Source organism: Erythrolamprus reginae, chromosome 1, assembly GCF_031021105.1.
Source record: "Erythrolamprus reginae isolate rEryReg1 chromosome 1, rEryReg1.hap1, whole genome shotgun sequence".
In the NCBI taxonomy this organism is placed as follows: domain Eukaryota; kingdom Metazoa; phylum Chordata; class Lepidosauria; order Squamata; family Dipsadidae; genus Erythrolamprus; species Erythrolamprus reginae.
In genome coordinates this window covers 283,176,315-283,196,570 of record NC_091950.1, presented here as the reverse complement: position 1 = coordinate 283,196,570, position 20,256 = coordinate 283,176,315, and the positions used below count along the sequence as shown (strand labels likewise).

At 35.6% G+C, this 20,256-nt stretch overlaps 1 protein-coding gene across 3 annotated transcripts in view; it reads left to right on the top strand.

Annotated features, from left to right (window-relative positions):
• IBTK (inhibitor of Bruton tyrosine kinase) overlaps positions 1–20,047 on the top strand; it is a 51,346-nt gene extending 31,299 nt beyond the window's left edge. The window contains exons 18-29 of one of the 3 annotated variants that reach the window (XR_011557391.1): positions 83–200; positions 2,604–2,664; positions 3,616–3,743; positions 6,034–6,146; positions 7,237–7,394; positions 12,402–12,530; positions 13,631–13,723; positions 14,063–14,206; positions 16,529–16,651; positions 17,887–17,958; positions 18,052–18,184; positions 18,642–19,998. Coding sequence is in view for 2 of the 3 variants with exons in the window: in XM_070733109.1 (XP_070589210.1) it covers positions 83–200; positions 2,604–2,664; positions 3,616–3,743; positions 6,034–6,146; positions 7,237–7,394; positions 12,402–12,565; positions 13,631–13,723; positions 14,063–14,206; positions 16,529–16,651; positions 17,887–17,958; positions 18,052–18,184; positions 18,642–18,767 (1,433 nt within the window). In the remaining variant the exon portion in view is untranslated. Of the gene's footprint in view, positions 1–82; positions 201–2,603; positions 2,665–3,615; positions 3,744–6,033; positions 6,147–7,236; positions 7,395–12,401; positions 12,566–13,630; positions 13,724–14,062; positions 14,207–16,528; positions 16,652–17,886; positions 17,959–18,051; positions 18,185–18,641 lie in introns of all 3 variants that reach the window. The other 2 variants (XM_070733109.1, XM_070733110.1) reach the window with 2 other exon arrangements.
• Positions 20,048–20,256: the final 209 nt, after the last annotated feature.

Sequence of the window (20,256 nt, the reverse complement as noted above, 5' to 3'; positions counted from 1 at the left end):
GATTGGCACTAGGTGAAAAGTGATCACCTTATTTGTCTCTGTCATGTTCTCCAAATAAATAACTACCATTTATAAATTTCAGTGACTTTAAAGAATGCTGCTGAGCTCCTGGAATTTTCAGCCACATATAATGCTGAACAGCTAAAACAGTCCTGCTTGCAGTTCATCGTATTAAACATGGCAGCCATACTTGAAACACGGTAAGAGCAGGACTTTGGTATCTATATGTCTTACTGAATGATTACAGATCCTTTAGCTCCTCCCTCATTTGGAAAGCTATATATAAATATGAAATATGAAAGCTGGACATCAAAATCAAATTCTCTAGAGCAGAGATGGCCAAATTTTTTTCCGTCAGGTGCCGAAAGAGAGTGTGTATGCGCTATTATACTTGTGTGAGTGCCCACACCCATAATTCAATACTCGGGGAGGACAAAAATAGCTTCCCCTGCCCCCTGGAGTCCCTTGGGAGGCCAGAAACAGCCTGTTTCCCAACTTCTGATGGGCCCAGAAGGCTCATGTTTCGCCCTTCCCAGGCTCCAAAGGCTTCCCTAGAGCCAGGAGAGGGTAAAAACACACTCCCCATCCCCCCTGGAGGCTCTCTGGAAGCCAAAAATGCCCTCCCAGAGTCTCTGTGCAAGTCAAAAGTCAGTTGGCCAGCACACACATGCATGTTGGAGCTGAGCTAGAGCAACGACTCACGTGCCAGCAGATATGCCAAAGGTTCGCTATCACTGCTTTAGAGGTAAGATATTTTTTTTTAATCAAAACAGGACAAAAGTACTAAAAATAGGAATCACAACAAAATCCATATATTTACTGAAATCATCTGCAAGTTGAACATATACAGTACCTTCACCAGGTTTCAATACCGTGTTTCCCCGAAAATAAGACACTGTCTTATATTAATTTTTGCTCCAAAAGTTGTGCTACGTCTTATTTTCGGGGGGTGCCTTATATTTCTCAAATAAGACAAATTCACAGGCAGAAAAGCTGACACCCCCAAAGAAAGTGTACCGTACGGTACACTGATTACGGTATGGTAGCTGTCAGTATGGCACCCACACACAAACGATGGCACTTATACGATACAACAGTATACTTCCGCTATTGCAGCTTCCAGCCACCAGAGGAACGACAGTCTACGCACTGTAGTGGAGACTAAAGGCGGTGAGACAGCAGCAGACTGTGTCTGCTATACTGGATGGTACAAAGCGATGGAAGGGGCCAGCAGGGAACGCCACATTATTACGGTACCACTATGAACAGCTTCGAATGGTACCGTATGTTTTTCCACCGTATCGTATGTAAACTTGACTACGCCTTATTTTCGGGGGGTGCCTTATATTAGCAAATTCTGCAAAACCTCTGACATGCCTTACTTTCGGGGTACGTCTTATTTTCGGGGAAACAGGGTAGTATTTTTCTTTAAATGCTGATATTTAGCCAATTTTGTTTCCATGTATGGAATTTTTTGAACTCAAAACAGTCAATTTGAGTGTTCTGACCTCATATCAGAATATACACATTCCAAGAATTGTACTTTGAAGTTGAAATAAAATATCTGACATATTTCAAATTTTGCTCCAATGAAATGCATTTATTTCAAGATTCTGTTTTGTTCCAAGTTCAAAAAACCTCTTTTCTCAATTGCAGTCACTTTAGAACTTAAGGCTATTATCAGTATTCTCTATGCTTTAAGAAACCAAATTAAAAAAAAATATTCAGAAGTCAACATATTCACTGATTACTGCTGGGGCACAGCAGGGTATAATGCCATTACCAAATCACTTTTTCTTTGTTTTTTTTAAATGCTCTTTATTAAATATTTACATTAAAAAACCATAAAAAACAAAGACAAGACACACCTTACAAAACATACAAACACATAAAAATATATAATCTTTCATATTTACAACTGTATATCAAATTTTAAACATTTGATGATTTACACAAACGTCAACCATCCTGTAGATCTTATTTATTACAGCCTACTTGTATCAGCCTACTAATATATACTTTAATATAGTGTACATTTTGTTTTCTATTTTAAATAATTATAAATTATCAAGAGTATGTGACAGCTATTTATATACATTTTGGTCTGGTTTGGTTTATAAGATTACTTGTATATAACAATGCATTTTGCTTTTCTAATTGTGTGAGATCTTAAGGTTTATAAGTTTGAAGTTTTTATATATTTATATATATTTTATTTTCTGATTCAACCAATCGTACCAGTTGCTCCATGTCTGATAAAATTCTGTGTTATCTCTTTCCTGGAGTTCTGGGGGTCATCTAATTCATTACCGCTATCTCATGGATGGATTTAAGTTAATAAGTTTAATGTCGATGGAATGGTTTCTAATTTCCAACTTTGAGCGTATACTAGTCTGGCTGTGGATAATATGTGCAATATTAAATATCTATCTTCTTTGGTCAATTTTTTGCCTAATTATTCCAAGTAATTATACTTCCGGTTTTAATGGGATTTGTTTAATGATAATCTGTTCCAATTTCTAATTTTCCCCCGGAATCAATTTGCAGTTGGTCATGTCCACCATAGGTGGTAAAATGTTCACATTTTACTTTGTATTTGTCAGAGTTCTGGATGTTCTAAGTGATGAAGTTTTGAAAGATCTTTCTACCTCTTACAGAAAAATGGTGAGTTCTGCACTTATTAGCTAAAACAGACTAAAATTTTAAATAACTTGAAAGATGAAATGTAATGACAATTTTTTTCTAGATACCAGTTTGGATGAATGTAGACTATTAAACTGATATTGCTTTTTAAATTGTTTGTTTAAATTGAAAGTCTCTTCCCAATTTATTTTGACTTGTAAGAGGCATTGATAGCAATGTCATGCTTCATTAAAATCATGGAAAGATATTGTGGGATGTTCCAAATAAAATGAAGTGCACTAGTGAATTTTGGCAGAGTGAGGAGTTTCTCATTTTTGTAGACTCACATGGTTTTAGTATTAGCAATGCAGCTCTAAAAATAGTAGCACAACTGATGGAAGCATATAGGAACCAAGATGCTTGCAATTTCTGTGAAACATTTGGAACACCCCAATTCAATATTTCATTATTTCTGTGTAATAACTTTCAGGTTTTAGGTCTAGAAATGCCATGGCATTTCAGCATTCATGTTTGCAAATTTGGTGTTCTTATCAAGAGACCAAATATTATGAGATTTTGGTAAATTCATTTTTATTTTTTGTTATCTTTGATGTTGTTTATGAAAAGTTTGGCCATTTCTTATGCTGCTTTTTTCTTTGCAGAAAAGGTTGATTTTGAGAATAATTTAATTCAGCTGGTTTTCTTTTTATATTGCATTGAATTCATATGGCACCAAATAACAATGTTGTATTTTGTATAACATAAGTAAAAAATGCATGAACAACATTTTCTACGTATGTGTTTTTTAAATATATTTTATACATTGCTCCCCAAGATTCATTCATGCATTATGTAACAGTTAGTACATTGTTGCACTCTTTAAACCATACATTTTCCCCAGAATTTCAGCAGGTTAACAGCTTTTTAAAATACAAATTTGGTGCTTCCCCTACCCCCAAATTGTCAACTTAAATTTTTTTTGTAATACTATAGATTCCTGCTATGGAGCGCAGATTAATTACCCCATACCAAGATGGTCCTGATATCAGTTCTCTGGAGCCTGAGGAAGGAGAAACCTTTGTCTTCCTAAAAGATGAGCTGAGTATGGAGCAAGCTTTGCAGTGAGAATTCTTTTTTCTTCTGATAGAAGTAATAGGCTTGAATGAAGCTCTTCATTCTTCCAATTCAGTCTACAGAGAAGTAGATTCAATTGGAAGGTCCACGTCTGCTTCTGAGTCTCATAGTAGAGTGTCAGAACTACCTTGGAGCTGCTGCTATACTGACCTGCAGTCTTGCAAATGTATAAAACCATTTATGCTGAAATGCAATGTCTGAGCAATGTCTGATATTTAGATTGCAGAATTTTGAATCCTGCTTCACTCCAGAGAAGATAGTCCAGAGGGCTCTAAAGCATTGCCACTTTATAGAGTTCCAATATTTAAGAAACAGTCATATATTTGGAATGGAGTTAAATATCTTTCTTAATAAAGTGGGACTGCCAGACTTCAGAGCCTCCCAGAGTGAAGAGGCTCGAAAAACAGGGCCTATTTTATTGTTGGGAGAAGGGCCAAAGGAGGCAAAATAAGTATTTAAAGCTTTTAATGCCTTGAAGCACCAACACATTGAGGGATGCTTACCATGCTACAAAAAGTGTGGTCCAGCCCTCAAACAGTTGAGAGCTGTGTACTGTTTTGTTAGAAGATTTCCTTTGATGCTACTTGAGTACTATAAAGGCCCGCTGTAATTTCTGTGGTCTTGATTGAAACTAAAGAAGAAGAGGAGAAAAGTTTAGACAACTTCAATGTTCAGGTGTTGAGCCTATCCAGCCTGAATAATGAATAGTAAGCCCACTATAATACAAGGCAAATTGCAAAGAACCTTGGAATGGTGTCAAGCTTTTCTACATGGGACTAGGAAACCATTGATCATGAATTTGGAGAAATTTAAATCTGGGAGGCTGTAGTAAGGACTGTAGTAAGGACATTTTAAATCAGTGGTTTTTGAATGTGGCAACTTTAAGATGTGTGATTCATCTGGCTTGGAAATTCTGGGAGTTGCATCATAAAGTGGCCAAGTTGCCATCATAAAGTTGCCAGGTTTGAATATTTATTTATTTATTTTATTTATTATTTAGATTTGTATGCCGCCCCTCTCCGCGGACTCGGGGCGGCTCACAACAAGGCATAAACAAATGGTAACAAATTCAAATAAATTTAAATATTTAAAAAAGTTTAAAAAGAACCCCAATATACTAACAAGCACACACACAAATATACCATACATAAATTGTACATGCCCGGGGGAGATGTTTCAGTTCCCCCATGCCTGACGACAGAGGTGGGTTTTAAGAATTTTACGGAAGGCAGGGAGAGTAGGGGCAGTTCTAATCTCCAGGGGGAGTTGGTTCCAGAGAGTCGGGGCCGCCACAGAGAAGGCTCTTCTCCTGGGGCCCGCCAACCGACATTGTTTAGTTGACGGGACCCGGAGAAGGCCCACTCTGTGGGACCTAATCAGTCGCTGGGATTCGTGCGGCAGGAGGCGGTCTCGGAGGTATTCTGGCCCCAGCCCTAATAATAATAATACTGAATAATAATGATTTAGATCTTTCTAGATCAAGGATTGCAACCTTTGATGTCTGTCTACCTCAGTTGGTGGGATAGAGACAGAAAACGAGTGGATTTCTTCCCTCTAGAGGGGTATTTTCCACTGAGTTTTTTCTGTGTTAAGGGGAATTGCTGTATTTTTGGAATATAAGAGGCACTTTCCCTCCCCTAAAAGTGAGCGAAAATTTAGGTGTATCTTATAGACCAAATACAGGTGTTTTTGGTCTCCCGAACCCTTAATGTGTTGTGTTTTTGTCTTCCCTGGTCCCCAGAAGCACTCTGCAGGCCAAAAATTTATTTATTTATTTATTTATTACTTAGATTTGTATGCCGCCCCTCTCCGAAGACTCGGGGCGGCTCACAACACGTGGAAACAAATCATAAATAATCTGACAATTTAAAATATTAAAGATTTAAAAAAGACTTTAAAAAATGACTGTGTTTTTGGTGAAAATGAACCTGGTTTTGGCGAAAATGGGTCGTAGGGAACAGTGCCGAATGCTTCTGGGGGCCTGGGAGGACATGGAGGCCAAAAGCTATTTTTTTCTTGTTTTCCTACTGTAAATTTAGATGTGTCTTATAGTCCGGTGCATCTTATAGTCAGAAAAATATGGTACTACAATTGTTATATGTTTCCTTTCTTAATATAATGGGAAACCATGCCACTGAATTTCAACATATTGTCTGAAAAAGAATTAGGAGTCTGCCAGTTGCCTAGTGATTACAGGGTACCAGTGATTATTTTAATCACTTTGAAGGGATTAGTGAGATGGAAATAAATATTGGTTGTTTTGTTTTTTTAAATTAGAGAAGCACTCCTCAAGAAAGCTAAAGCAAAGGCCAAAAAGAAACCTCGAAGACGTTCCGACAGTTCAGGAGGGTATAATCTGTCAGATATTATCCAGAATACACCGACTACAGGTTAGTGGCAAAAAGCAGGGCTAATTTATTTTTTTAAGAGTGATTTTATGTAACATAATGGCATAATTTTAATGTATGCACTAACACAAGGCTTATAATTTTATTTTTATTTTATTTTATTTATTTTGTTTCATTTATTTATTTTGGCAAGTACATATTTGATAATATACATAAGTATAACATTATTTGAATACATAAAACGGGTACAAATAAAAGGGAACATATGGACAGGGACGGTAGGCATGCTGGTGCTATTAGTCCATGGAAAGATCACATAAAAGGAGATTGTAAAATGAAAAATACTACAATGCCTTGTGAAATTTAAAGATTGAAATTCCTTTCCTGCAAAGTTGATCACAATACTGGGAGGTGGCTGCCATTTGCAGATTTCTCAGTAAAAAGAGAGAATCAGAATGCTATAGTCATCTGAAAAATTACAATACAAAACATTTATTTTGTTAAGAAGAAAATATACAAATCTGATTTTTTTCCCATGCAAACAGCTTATTGTAATACATATCACTGAGGTGTGCAATCTTTAACTGGAAATTTGAAACAACTACAGGACTCTGAAACCATTCCATGATTGAAGCAATGCTATTTCAAAATGTTTTTTTTTCAAAATGACTGAAAATAGTGTAATTTGTGTTTAAGAGGTTAATGCACTCTTCTATTCCAACTCCATGCCAAAGGAGAAAAATTGCTGCTACCTTATTCCTCAGAAATGACTGTGTGAAACAATGGGAGTCTTGAGAATTGTGCATAAAAGAACGAATACTGAAGGCTGCTGCTGCATGCTTGAAACAGGATTTGGGACAATCCCTTTCTCTGTGAACTCAAGCAGGCAGTTTTAACTACTAGAGAAGTGTTTCTAGATCTCAGCAACTTGATCTATGGCTTTCAATCCCTAGCTGAAAAGGGAATTCTGGGAATTGAATCTACACATCTTAAAAATTGGTGAGATTCAGGAACATTGTTGTACACAGCATTGCGATCCGAATGCAGTATCAGTAGTTTTCCTTCCCTGGGCATTTCTGATCTGTCCTAAGGTGATTGTGTATTTCTCTTCCCCTCCACCCCGCCATCCCAGTTCATACACGAATACTGAAACTGGATAAAGCTAATTCTATTGAATCCCTCCCTGAAATGCTGACATCAGATTCTGAAGGCAGTTCTGTGGGAGTGAACAGTCCCAGAGATTTGCGGTCTCCTGATTTCATAGCAGGTCTCCCTACAGATAAAATTGAGGTTTGTGTTTGCTAATTGTTTTTCTGATGAATTAAGTACAGCATAAAATTAATACGTTTTTTAGAGGCAGAATAAACCATACCCAAGTGGTTAAATTTAAAGTCTTATTTAAAGTGCCAGGTCTGAGGATTGGACTTTGGTGGTATTTCATTTATCTGGGGACTGTTTCCTTAATTCTGCAGATGTTAACCCTCTACTCTAGATTGTGGCTATGTAATCTGCAAAATATTATACAGCATAAAATTCCTGTTTTGTTTAATGCAGAATAATTTACAGGTAGTCCTTGATTTATGACAATTCATTCAGTAATTGTTGAAATTGTGAAGGCGCTGAAAAATGGACATGTGCCCAAAGATCACACGTGGTTATATGATTGAAATGTCGGAGCACTTGGCAGTTCACCCACAGTTAAAGTGTAGACACATTCCAATTCCCCCCAACTGTCTATCTCCCCGCGCCCTCATCTCTGCCTTTGGACCACTCTTGACCTTGTCTTGCTGGGCAGCAAGTGGACCCAGAACCATGTGGCTTTTGGACTGCTTGCCACATCCTGGGAAACTGCCCCATCTCAATCCCAGTCTTGGTCACTTTTGCCACCATGCCCTCTTGAAACCCCTGCTGCCCTGCACTCCATGCCCCAACTCACCTTTGCAATTTTATGGCTCTCATTACTGAAGGTGTGTCTCTGGACTGGTTGCTGGGATGGGCCGAGCTCGGTATAGTTGTAAGGGGAAAAAATGGTGCCTGAGCGGCAGCACAGAAAAATTCCCCTTTGCAAAAACTCCTTGAGTTTTTCATACCAAAACATTTCTTTTCTTTTTTTTTCAATATTTTTATTAATTTTCTTTAAAATGACATACAGACTTACAAACATTTAACATACAATGTAGGGATGTACCATCCCTGCTCTTCTCAAAAGTATAAATGCAGATACAGAAAAAGGAATACATAATTGAATATCTAATTCAATGCTACTAATACAAAAAATATCTAATAGGAAAAAAAAGAAATTGATATCATGAAAAAATTTCTACCTAGTTTCAAAGTCAATAAATCTTTTTTTTTTAAAAAAAGCAAACTTCTATTCTATATTTGTCAACTAAATCTAATATAAATCTCAATAAGAAAATAATTATCTACTCTTCTTTCTTTATTTTTTATTCTTATCTATCCATTCATAAACATTGTTCCATGTTTCGTAAAATTTGGTTTCTTCCTGATCATTCAAGCGTCTTGTCATCATGTCCATTTCCGCGCAGTCTAAAATTTTTGCAATAACTCCCTCTTCTTTGGGGATATCTTCCCCTTTCCAGTTTTGCGCGTAGATAATCCTTGCCGCTGTAAAAATATGTATAATCAAATACAAAATTTCTTTTTTATAATTTTGGTTAGTAATTCCTAGCAAACAAAACTCCGGGGTGAAATCTATTTTCTGCTTTGTAATCTCTTTTGTCATTTTCTCTATCATTTTCCAATACATTTTAGCTTTATTACATGTCCACCATTGGTGGTAGTAGGATCCTATTTCTTTCTTACATTTCCAACATAGAGGTGATGTCTTTGGGAACATTTTTGCTATTCTACTAGGTGGGAGATGCCATCTATAGACCATTTTAATTTGGTTCTCTTTCAAAGAAACTGACTTTGTCATCTTCCAATTGCACATCCAAACTTTCTCCCATGTATCTAAATCAATTTCTTTACCTATGTTTCTACACCAGTGTATCATACTATCTTTTAATGTTAACTCAATATTCTTATGAGTAATCAAATATTTACCGGTATATATTTTTCCAATTACCCTATTTTGATTTTTAGTAATTAAATCGCTTAACAGATTTTTACTTTTATTAAATATATAAAGTGTACTGTCTTTCTGGTATCTGGATCTAATCTGCGTAGTGCCACCAATCAATTTGTATCCCTTCATCTTGTAATTTCATTCTAGATTTTAATTTCATTTGGTTATCTAACAAGTCTTTATATCTTATATTTCTTGTGTCATTAATAGAGTTTGGGTGTATTATTGCATCCAAAGGGGTAACCCACTCCGGTACTGTTAAGAAGTGGTTTTTCTTTATATCTTTCCAGACATCAAACAAGTACTTTCTCAACGTATGTCTTTTAAAATAAGAATGATTTTTATCTTTATCATACCAAACGAATGCATGCCAGCCAAGCATAAGATCATATCCTTCTAATTTTAATGTTCTCATGTCCTCTAAGGTTATCCAATTTTTAATCCATGTTAAAGCGGCTGCCTGATAATATAATTTCCAATTTGGGAGGGCGAAACCCCCCCCTCTCTTTTATATCTTCTAACATATTTATCTTAATTCTTGCCTTTTTCCCTTGCCATAAAAATTTTTTAACCACATTTGTTAAATTTTTTAAAAAATTGGCCCCTGGATTAATTGGGATCACTTGAAATAAAAATAATACCTTAGGTAAGATATTCATCTTAATCATGGCAATTCTTCCTAGCAATGATATTTTTAAATTATTCCATATTTCCAAATCTTTTTTAATTTCATTAATTAATTTTATATAGTTAGCATTTTTTAATGTTATTGTTTTGGCTGTTAACCATATTCCCAAATACTTTACTTTTTTAACTATTTGCATTCCAGTAATACATTCTAAATTGTTTTCTTGTATTTTACTCATATTTTTAGTTATAATTTTTGTTTTATTTTTGTTTATTTTCAAACCTGCTACCTTACCATATTGTTCTATTGTTTGGATTAATCTTGGTGCTGTAACTAACGGATCTTCCATTATAAAAGTCAAATCATCTGCAAAAGCCTGGACTTTATATGTCTCTTTTCTAACTGTTAAGCCTTTTATCTTTGAGTCTGCTCTTATTTTTATTAATAGTGTTTCTAAAGTCATAATAAAAAGAAGAGGTGAGATGGGACATCCTTGCCGCACTCCTTTATTTATTTTAAACGCTTCTAATTGCTCATTATTCAATATAATTTTTGTCGTTTGTTCTGAATAAATAGCATCTATTAAATTGACAAATTTGGGGCCGAATCTCATTTTATTTAATTGTATCTTTATAAATGTCCAATTCACATTATCAAAAGCTTTTTGAGCGTCTAGGAACATTAAAGATAATGTTTTGTCTGGGTATTGCTCATAGTACTCTAATACGTTAATAATTGTTCTAAGATTATTTTTGATTTGTCTACCTGGAAGGAAGCCATTTTGGTCTGAATGAATTTTGCTATTTATTACAGTTTTCAGCCTATCTGCGTATATTGCTATAAAAATTTTATAATCTACATTCAATAAGGATATTGGTCTATAGTTTTTAATTTTTTCTTTTGCTGTATCTGGTTTATGAATTAAAGTTATCAAAGATTCCGACCATGATTTAGGAATTCTACCATCTACTCTACATTCATTAAAAATTTGCAACATGTTATTTCTTAATACTTCATTGTCTATTTTGTACCACTCTGCAGGGATGCCATCCGGCCCCGTGGCTTTATTATTTTTCTGCTTTTTAATAACTGTGAGGAGTTCTGTCATTCTTATTGGACTCTCCATCTTTTCTTGTTGCCCTTCTGTTATTTGTGGTAGCTCTGCAGTCTCTAAATATTTAAATACTACTTCTTCTTCAACATTGTCATCTTTATACAATTCTTTAAAAAAATTCTGAACTATGTTTGCTTTTCCCTCTGAATCATGTTTTATTTTCCCATCTTTATCTTCTAACTGTCTAATTAATTTAGATTGTCTCTGTAAAACATTTCTTTAAAAAAAGGTCAGTCCATCAGAATAGAACTGGTCTTCTAGTCCAACCCCCTACTCAAGCAGGAAACCCTGTACCATTTCAGACGAGTGACTGTCCAGTCTCTTCTTAAAAACTTCCAGTGATGAAGCACCCACAATTTTTGAAGGCAAGCTATTCCACTGGCAAAGGTGGGTTCCAATTTACCTTGCTGCCAGTTTGCTTTCTACCATACTATGAAAAAAAGCCAAAACCAAAGTGGTGACACATGTGCAGTGCCAAAAACCAAGCTTTTGTGCATGCATGCACAGAAGGAAAATAATAATAATAATAATTAAAAAGATGGTGCCCACGGACTGGCACCGACCAATCTGGTTCGGTGACATCATTGTGATGTCACCAGTAAGGTCAGTACCAGTTCGGGCAAACCAGTCCAAACCGGGAGGAACCCATCTCCACTGGGTAATTGTTCTTACTGTTCATTGTTCTTAATTCCAGGTTGCTTATGTCCCTGATTAATTTCCACACATTGTCTCTTGCCCTGCTTTCTGGTGCTTTGGAAAATAAGTTGACCACCTCCACTTTGTGGCAGCCCCTGAAATACTGGAATATTGCTATAATGTGTCGCCCCCCCCCCCCCTGTCCTTCCTTGCTCTAGAGCAGTGTTTCCCAACCTTGGCAACCTGAAGATATCTGGACTTCAACTCCCAGAATTCCCCAGCCAGCATTCGCTGGCTGGGGAATTCTGGGAGCTGAAGTCCAAATATCTTCAGGTTGCCAAGGTTGGGAAACACTGCTCTAGACGAGCCAAACCCAAATCCTGCAACCGTTCTTCATATGTTTTTGTCTCCAGGCCTTTAATCATCTTAGTGGTTCTTCTTTGCATTTTTCCCAAAGTCTCAACATCTATTTTATAATGTGGTGACCAAAACTGGATGCGGTATTTATGAATGAAATCATTAAATTGCTACAATTCATGCTTTAACTCTCATGTGTTCCCCAGAATCACTGTTGTGACATAGGTAGCCATATAAATTATTTAAATAGATAAATAAAAATCAATTGGAAAAAGTGGCACAAAGTCAGTAGGGTTTGTCCAGATGATTTCCCAAGATGGAGAATGTTAAAAACACTGCGACATGAGCACTAACTTTTAAAATGAGAGAGTAGTTGTCTTTGTAGACTTCAGCCAAAATAGATTGAATATCTGAAAAGTTCATAAGATTCTGTTTCTACAACAATGTAATGACAATATGTTTTGACTACAGGTGACAGAGAAAATGGGTCTTTCGAATACGTTTGTTTCTCCTGCCAACAAAGAGTTAAAAATCTGTCATGGATCATCAGTGCAAAAACATTCTCTTCCACAGAATATTCCTAATAACAAAAGCACCTATGTGAGTCCTTCCAACTGGGTTGCTGGCTCTTTTAGGTATACATTTTCTGTGTTTCTGCCTTTGTCAAATTTTGTCCTCTTGCAAGATTGTTCCTTTGTCTGTGGACTGTGAACCTCACTTGCTATTAAAATACAGGACCTTCAAAAAAAAAAGATTTTTTTAAAAGAATCACATCACCTGACTTTCTGGTTAGTTTGTGGTCATGCTGCTCAAAACATTGGTGTACAGTGCTCCCTCGATTTTCGCGGGTTCGAACTTCGTGAATAGCCTATACCACGGTTTTTCAAAAAATATTAATTAAAAAATACTTCGCGGTTTTTTTCCTATACCACGGTTTTTCCCACCCAATGACGTCATATGTCAGCACCAAACTAATAATTTTCGCAAATAAATAACAAAAAAATAATTATTGTTAATAAATAATTATGTTTATAAATATCAGGATCACTAAATGTCTTATTGAATGGTGAGTACCAGTAATAATGGTGAGTAAATGGTTGTTAAGGGAATGGGAAATGGTAATTTAGGGGTTTAAAGTGTTCCGGGAAGGTTTGTGATACTGCCCATAGCCAAAAATGGTGTATTTACTTCTGCATCTCTACTTCGCGGAAATTTGACTTTCGCGGGTGGTCTTGGAAATCGAGGGAACACTGTATTTCTGCTTAGGCTCCTAATTGTCTTTGGAGAAGGGCGGCGAATAAATCCAATAAATAAATAAATAATTTCTGCCTTTCAGTGAGAGTTCTTGCAAGCCTAATTATATTTGGTTGCAGTTTCAAATTTCCATCTGTAATATTAATTCATGACAGGCTTTAAAAGAAAAATAGCAAGACATCTTACCTAAAATTCTATCTTAGACATTTTATTCAGTGTTGTGAGGGGACCTAAAAGTATCCTTGGTGTTTATATTTCCTGAAAAATATGTATAAATAAAACATTCATTCGAAAACATTCTATTTGAGGTTTGCCATAATTGAGGACATAGACATAAATTATACATCCGGTTACATATAGAAGGCTACAACAGTGTTTGGCAACTGGAATCTAAGTAAAAATGGATATCTTAAAAAGTGAACAATTTGTTGTTGTTTTTTATTCAGTCCTGCCAGTCCTCCTGCTGTTGATTTAAGAACTATTATGGAAAGTGAAGAAAATCTACAGAAATGTGAAAGTATGCCAAAAATAAATTCAAGGTTAGTAAAAAGGGTGCAATACAATCAATTTCACTGTATTAAAATCCTAATTTGTTGTGTATCTTTTTTGAAAAAACAACTTTGTTAGAATCAACGTTTCTGAAGTTTTAGTTTAGGATGAAAAGTTAGTATTAGTAGTGCAGAACTCATGCAAACACGGGTCAATATTTATATGAATACATAATCTCAGATTAGAAATATTTATTTTTAAAACTGCTATTCTAATTATGGATTTGGTTAATGGTGGCAATTTTTTTAAAAATTCACAAAATATAGTATGTTAGTTTTGTTTGATAAACCTTTAGTAAAGTAATTTTACATTTCTGTGTCTACTTTTAGTAGAGCCACTTCCCATGGAAATAAACTTTCTCAGAAGCAAAAGAAACTGATGGCTTTGGCTGCTAAGGATAATAACCCAGAGATTGTGCCCGATGCAATTGTGTTATCAACAGCTCCCAAAACTACAAAACCAGCGACTACGTGGTATGAACCTTCTATTTTTTTTTTTTAGTTTACTGCCTATTGAGGTCATTTCAGTTTTGTGTCAGCCTCATCTATGGGGAGGGGATGACAATAAATTAATACTAGAGTATTGATTTGAGTGACAATTTTTTATTCATCTCTGGCATCTCAGGGTAGGAAAAGAACCTATATTAAACCACGAATAATCACTACTGGTGATGTTTTGTGGAAATATGTAGTGGTTGGACCAAGAGCATGTCTATGTCCAAAGGAAGTACAATTTTTTTAAAAAAAATTATTATACATGATTCATTGAGTAACTGTATTTATATTTGACTTTAAAGTTTTATATAAAATAAAAATCTAAGGCTGGTTTTTATTTTTGTATTAGTAAATAAAGTATTTGCTGAATATTCCTGAGTACTTAATAGTGAGAAAGAAAAATAAAGTATTTGCTGAATATTCCTGAGTACTTAATTAATAGTGAGAAAGAAAAATAAAGTATTTGCTGAATATTCCTGAGTACTTAATTAATAGTGAGAAAGAAAAAGAGGTGTACTTAACATGCTGAGATTTGTTGATGTGATATGACACTAGTTTTTATAAAGGAGCATGGCATTTGGCATCAAATTGAGGTTTCTATGCTTGCAGTATATGGCATTCTCTTGAAGCATTGGTTTGCAGTGAAACAAGATACTTGTCTTGGAAATCCAGCAGGTCTCCTGGAAAGAAAGTATGCCAGAAGGGTGTGGGACCTTTTGGATTTATTTATTTTTTTGTTATTGTTGACATGGAGATTCAAGCTACCTTAAAACATACTTGCATTTTTTTTCTTGCCAAAAATAATGTCCCGTTTCACAGTTTTGTGAAATCAGGGATATGTATTGTTCTTTGAAGATTAATTAAGTAAAATATGTGGAGATTATTGTTTAGAGTGAAACGTGGAAGAAGACTAAAAGAACAAAGACTAATCTTTCCATTTAGAAATGGATTTAAGTATAATTTCCAAATATATGTGTATATGTGCATATGCATCTCTGGTGAAAAAAAAAAATCTACTGGAAGATATGACTTCTTCTTTCTGGCAGGATACATTATACTGTTACTTTCCTAAGTGCCAGATGGTCAGGGTTGTTTCTATCCCCCCCAGTTAACAGGTTCTGCAGGTTCTCATTTTTGAGAATTGTTTATTTCTCATATTATGCTTCAGACCTTTGGTGGCTTTAACTGAAAAACCACCTTGTTTGCCTAACTCACGCCATGAAGAAGCTTGCAAATACTCATGGTACATCAACGTTGTAAGCGTGTTTCTTCATCTGGAATGTTGAAACTTAATGGGCTGCAGACCACAACATCCCAATTACTCCAACGCCTGAAAAGAAGAAATATCTTGTTGAGGAGAATTTTGTATGCAACAGGAAAACCCCCCACGGTGCAATGATTTTTATGTTGTGACAGTAGAAAGGAAAACTGCCATCATATATTAGTCCCCACCTCTGCTTTAAGGTAATAGAATTGTTCAAAGAATCCTGTTAAAAGAATTCCTGCTTCAGCTATTTTCAGCCCGTGTTCCAAGAAGGAAAGACAGTTTAAGAGGTGGAGACTAGTCACCGTTAATGGCTCTGTGGATACCTTAGGACTTATCTATGGTTTTGGTCTTATGATTTTAGCATAGTTGAAGTATATATTTACCAAGCTATATTATGTTTAGTCAGATTACTGATAGAATAGAATATTTTATGGGACAAGTGTGATTGGACACACAAGGAATTTGTCTTTGGTGGGTAAGCTCTCAGTCTACATACAAACAACAAAGTATATAATCATAAGGTACCAAAAACAGAGGTAGTAGAAAAGATGAGAAGGATAATAATAATACAGCCATTCTACATGGGTAAAATATATCCTTAGACATAAAACAGTGCTATGATAATTCAGCAGAGTGTTGGCACAAAGGGGGAAAAATCTGTCTAGTTTTTTTGGCATGCAATGTCCTATAGCAGTGCCCTTAGGGGACACATCATCCATGCAGTTTACCATTAATTTCAATGGATGAAATTATTTTCTGATTTTAATCAATTGTGTAACAGCTCCACCCCTTACTTACCTTTGATTGAATTTTTTTTCAAAATTTCTAGCAAAAACAGATTCCTCACTGTATTGTACTGTTTGAACACAGAAGCAGAAGATACAAAAAAATAACGTTCTAGGACTGCAGTCATGAATTCATGTTTCTGAGTGGCTCATTTCCCTAGTAGAAAAGATAGATTAGGTGGTGAAAGAATTGCGCTAGGATGGTCAGTATAAATGTAGCATAATACGATTTGGTTTATTTTGCTTTAGGGCTTCTTCATTGCATTCTGCTTTGCCAAAATCATTCCGAGGTCTCCTGTTACAAGAGAAAAAAGTAGTTGGTGCCAACTCTGCTAAAGTGATGGAGAATGTACCGGCGCAAAAATGTTTGCGGTAAGACAGCTTCAAATTGTGTTTCCATTTCTAATGAAATACTTTTCTGAGACACACTGAAGACACATATGCAAGGATAAAAGAGCCAGTAATTTTATTTTGGTGTACATAATGATGTGGTGGCCAGTCAGTGAATATCTACTATAATGAGATCAGGTTGCCAAAATTCAGTGACAAAATAGTCAAAATTCAGAATGATTTTTCATGGCTTCAGTGTTCTCAGACCTGAAGGGTAAGAGCAACAGGCTCCTGGGGTGCCTCCTGCATTATTTACTGATCTAATATCCCAAAGGCTGAAATCTTTATTAATTGGGTCACTATCAGGCTTTTTAAAGTTTTCGGAAGTTTTAGTGATAGGGATGGGGAGCAAACTGTTCTTACATCCAACCCACTGAAAATATTCAAAACTGGCCTGCTGCTGCTGCCATCTGTACCTGTTCCTGCTTATCACCAAAAGTTGCTGATGGCATCATGTCAAAGGAAGTTTAGGAGGCTGCATTATAATTTTCATCCATTGTCCTTGGGAAAGGCATTATGACTGACAGATCATCCTTTTAGGACTGTGAAACATTTTATTTAAAAGCGAATGAGTGGAACATCTGTTATTTTTTCTCCTGATGTTGCAGTCTAATTTTTAAGTCTAGATATATGTCACTCTGCCATAACAAAATAAATTTTTGCCAATCCCAGTCCTGTCAAAACAACCATCTTGAGCTGAAATAGTTTTCTATTTTACTTAACCATTGTTTCTCCTTAAAATACTGTTCCTCTGACTCATACTCTATACTAGTGAATACCAACACTGCAATGGCTGTTTATGTCTTCACAGAAGTGTTGATTGAAACATTTTAGTCTCAGCTGAATAAAGACTATGTGGTCATAACCATTTACTTTTTAGAAGACAGAGTGCTGCATTTATACAAGTTATTTGGACTCTATGTTCTGAATTTTTGCACCTTAAAGAACATTTGTTATTAGCAATAGACTTAGACTTATATACTGCTTCTTAGTGCTTTTACAACCCCCTCTAAGAGGTTTACATAGTCAGAATACTGTATTTCCCCCAACAATAAAACAATCCTCATTTTACTGACCTGGAAGGATGGAAGACTAAGTCAACCTTGAGCTGGTCAGGATTGAATTGGTGTTAGTTGGTAGCATTAGCCTGCAATACTGCATTCTAACCACTGAGTCCTTATGGCTCTAAAAAATGTTGTGCTCATTTTTGTCAACAGGTGCACAAATACCATTGCTCTTGGGGCAGAAAGTTTGCATTCTTGTGAACCAACACCATCAGAAAATCAGAAGTAAGATACATTTATAGTGCAATTATACACTGTACGTACAAAAAGCATGAGTTGTAAAAATGAGATGTTTTGTATTTGTAATTTATCTTACAGTCCTTGGTTAGCATCACCCTTACGAAACCCGGCTGCAGCATTGCCTATCACATTTGCAGAAATTGTAGAAGAAGAACTTCAGCAAGAAGCTGCTCTTATACGAAGCAGAGAAAAACCTTTAGCTTTGATCCAGGTAAAGAGTAATAAAAGTCAGAATTATGCACTATATAATGTTTCTTGCCTTCTTTTCATCTCTTCCTTCATTTGGGGCTTCAAGGAACCTTAGTGATGTTTCTAAAAATCATACAATATTCTTAGGGGTTTAGGCTGCAACACATTTATTTAAATTTCAGTTTTAGAAATCCATATCTAGATTATACTAAATTGTCATGGTTTCAGTAGCATGGCTAGATATAATTGATGGCTGCTTCCCTTCTTGTGTTTTGCTAAAAACAATTATGGATTACTCTATAACTCTGGAATCCAGAATCCAGAAATGAATGCTATGATTTATCCCATTAAACATTTCAGTGTAGGTGAAAGATCTAGTCACTGCCCTGTATGCTTTGCCCTATGAGCTTTTGCTCTTATTCCAGTTCTTGCTAGATTCCTAAGAGTTTCTCCCTTCCTTTCCCCCCTTCTCATTTCAGATTGAAGAACGTGCTATTCAGGATTTGTTAATCCACTACCAAGCAGTTGACAACCCTGATGAGTTTGTGGTTGTTGAAAGGTCTCCACAGGGGCCAATTGCAGCTCCTATGTGGAATAAGCATTGATGCCCTCATTTAAAAAAAAAAAATGACCGTGAGGCTATTTGTTGTTTGCATGGATCTGCTGATTCTAAAATAAGAATGAGGATAGTAAGATGTGTTACCGTTTTTCAGTATAGTATCTGTTTTGAAATGTGCAATTTCTTTATCAAATTTCTATACTATATTGTGCTCATTTACCAGATGCTTCTTACTCACTGTTTGGAGTTGAAAAATATTGCATAGGGTTAAACGTAAAGTACACAGGTCATATATTTCATATAATTAGTTGTCAATAATAAGTACCATGTTTTGAACTGCTTTTCCAGTTGGCAGCAATTGATTTCTCATACCCATGTATACCTGTGAAATTAATGGGACTAAAAATGATCAACCTGAATTTCAGATTATTTAAAAATGCTTTTGTATGTAAAGGAAGAAAAATAATGCTGTTATAGAAATGGGTATTTGATGTCTGTATTTTTGTCGATTTACAGTCTTTGTTTTTTCTGGACAGTGCTCTTAACTCCATGCCTTATGGGAATGCAAGCGCTTATGTTGTAAGAATGATAGTGTTGATGATGATACTATTTACTATTAGTACTTCTACTACTACTACTACTACTACTACTACTATTACTACTTATTCCTTCTGAAGCTAATTTTCAGATGATGTCTTGCAAGAAAGGGTACACAGAATGGGATCTGATAAATGCACGTTAATTTGAAAAAATATATTTCAGCAGAGATGCAAGCTAAGTGTTAAAGCTTGAAAGGAAATTGGACAATTTACTTAAGTGTTAAAATCAGTGAGATTGATCTAGATGTTTGGGCTTCAGTTCTCACAATTACTAAGCCAGCACAGGAAATTCTAGGAATTGAAGTCTGCACATCATAAAAGTTGCTGATATTGAGAAGCACTGCCTTAGATGTATACAATATAACATTGAATTCTGGGTCGTCAAATCTCTGATTGTGGTGTGGTTTTTTTGTTGTTCAAAAGCCTTTCTGCAAAGTCTAGAAAATGCTGTAAATTATGTCTGATGTTGGGAGAAGGGTAGGATGACTTTCTTTCCATTAGTTCAGATTCTTCCATAGTAACCTGTGGCCAAGTGGACTTTCCCTCCTGACCACTAATGATCCTTGGAAGAAATAATCTATATCCATAATTATGTAATTCTGTCTAATGATGTGTGATTGATCCATAAAAATAACTCTGTCAACAGAGCTGCAATAAAGAGCGAAGAGCAAGTTCTAACAGGCAATCTCAAAATAGCAGTTCTTCCCTTTTGTACCACTGTCAGAAATCCTCAGTGTCTTCATTGTACTTTTGCAAGATCAAGAATTAACGGGTACAAAATGCATTTAATTTCATTTGCATTTGCAGTTAAAGCACCAACCCTAAGATTAGGCCTGAAGAAGCTCTTGAATGCTCTTCTCAAGTGATATTTTTCCACTTCTTCACCTGATGTCTTCACAAATAATGGCTTCGACACTCATCTTTCTGCAGAAATCC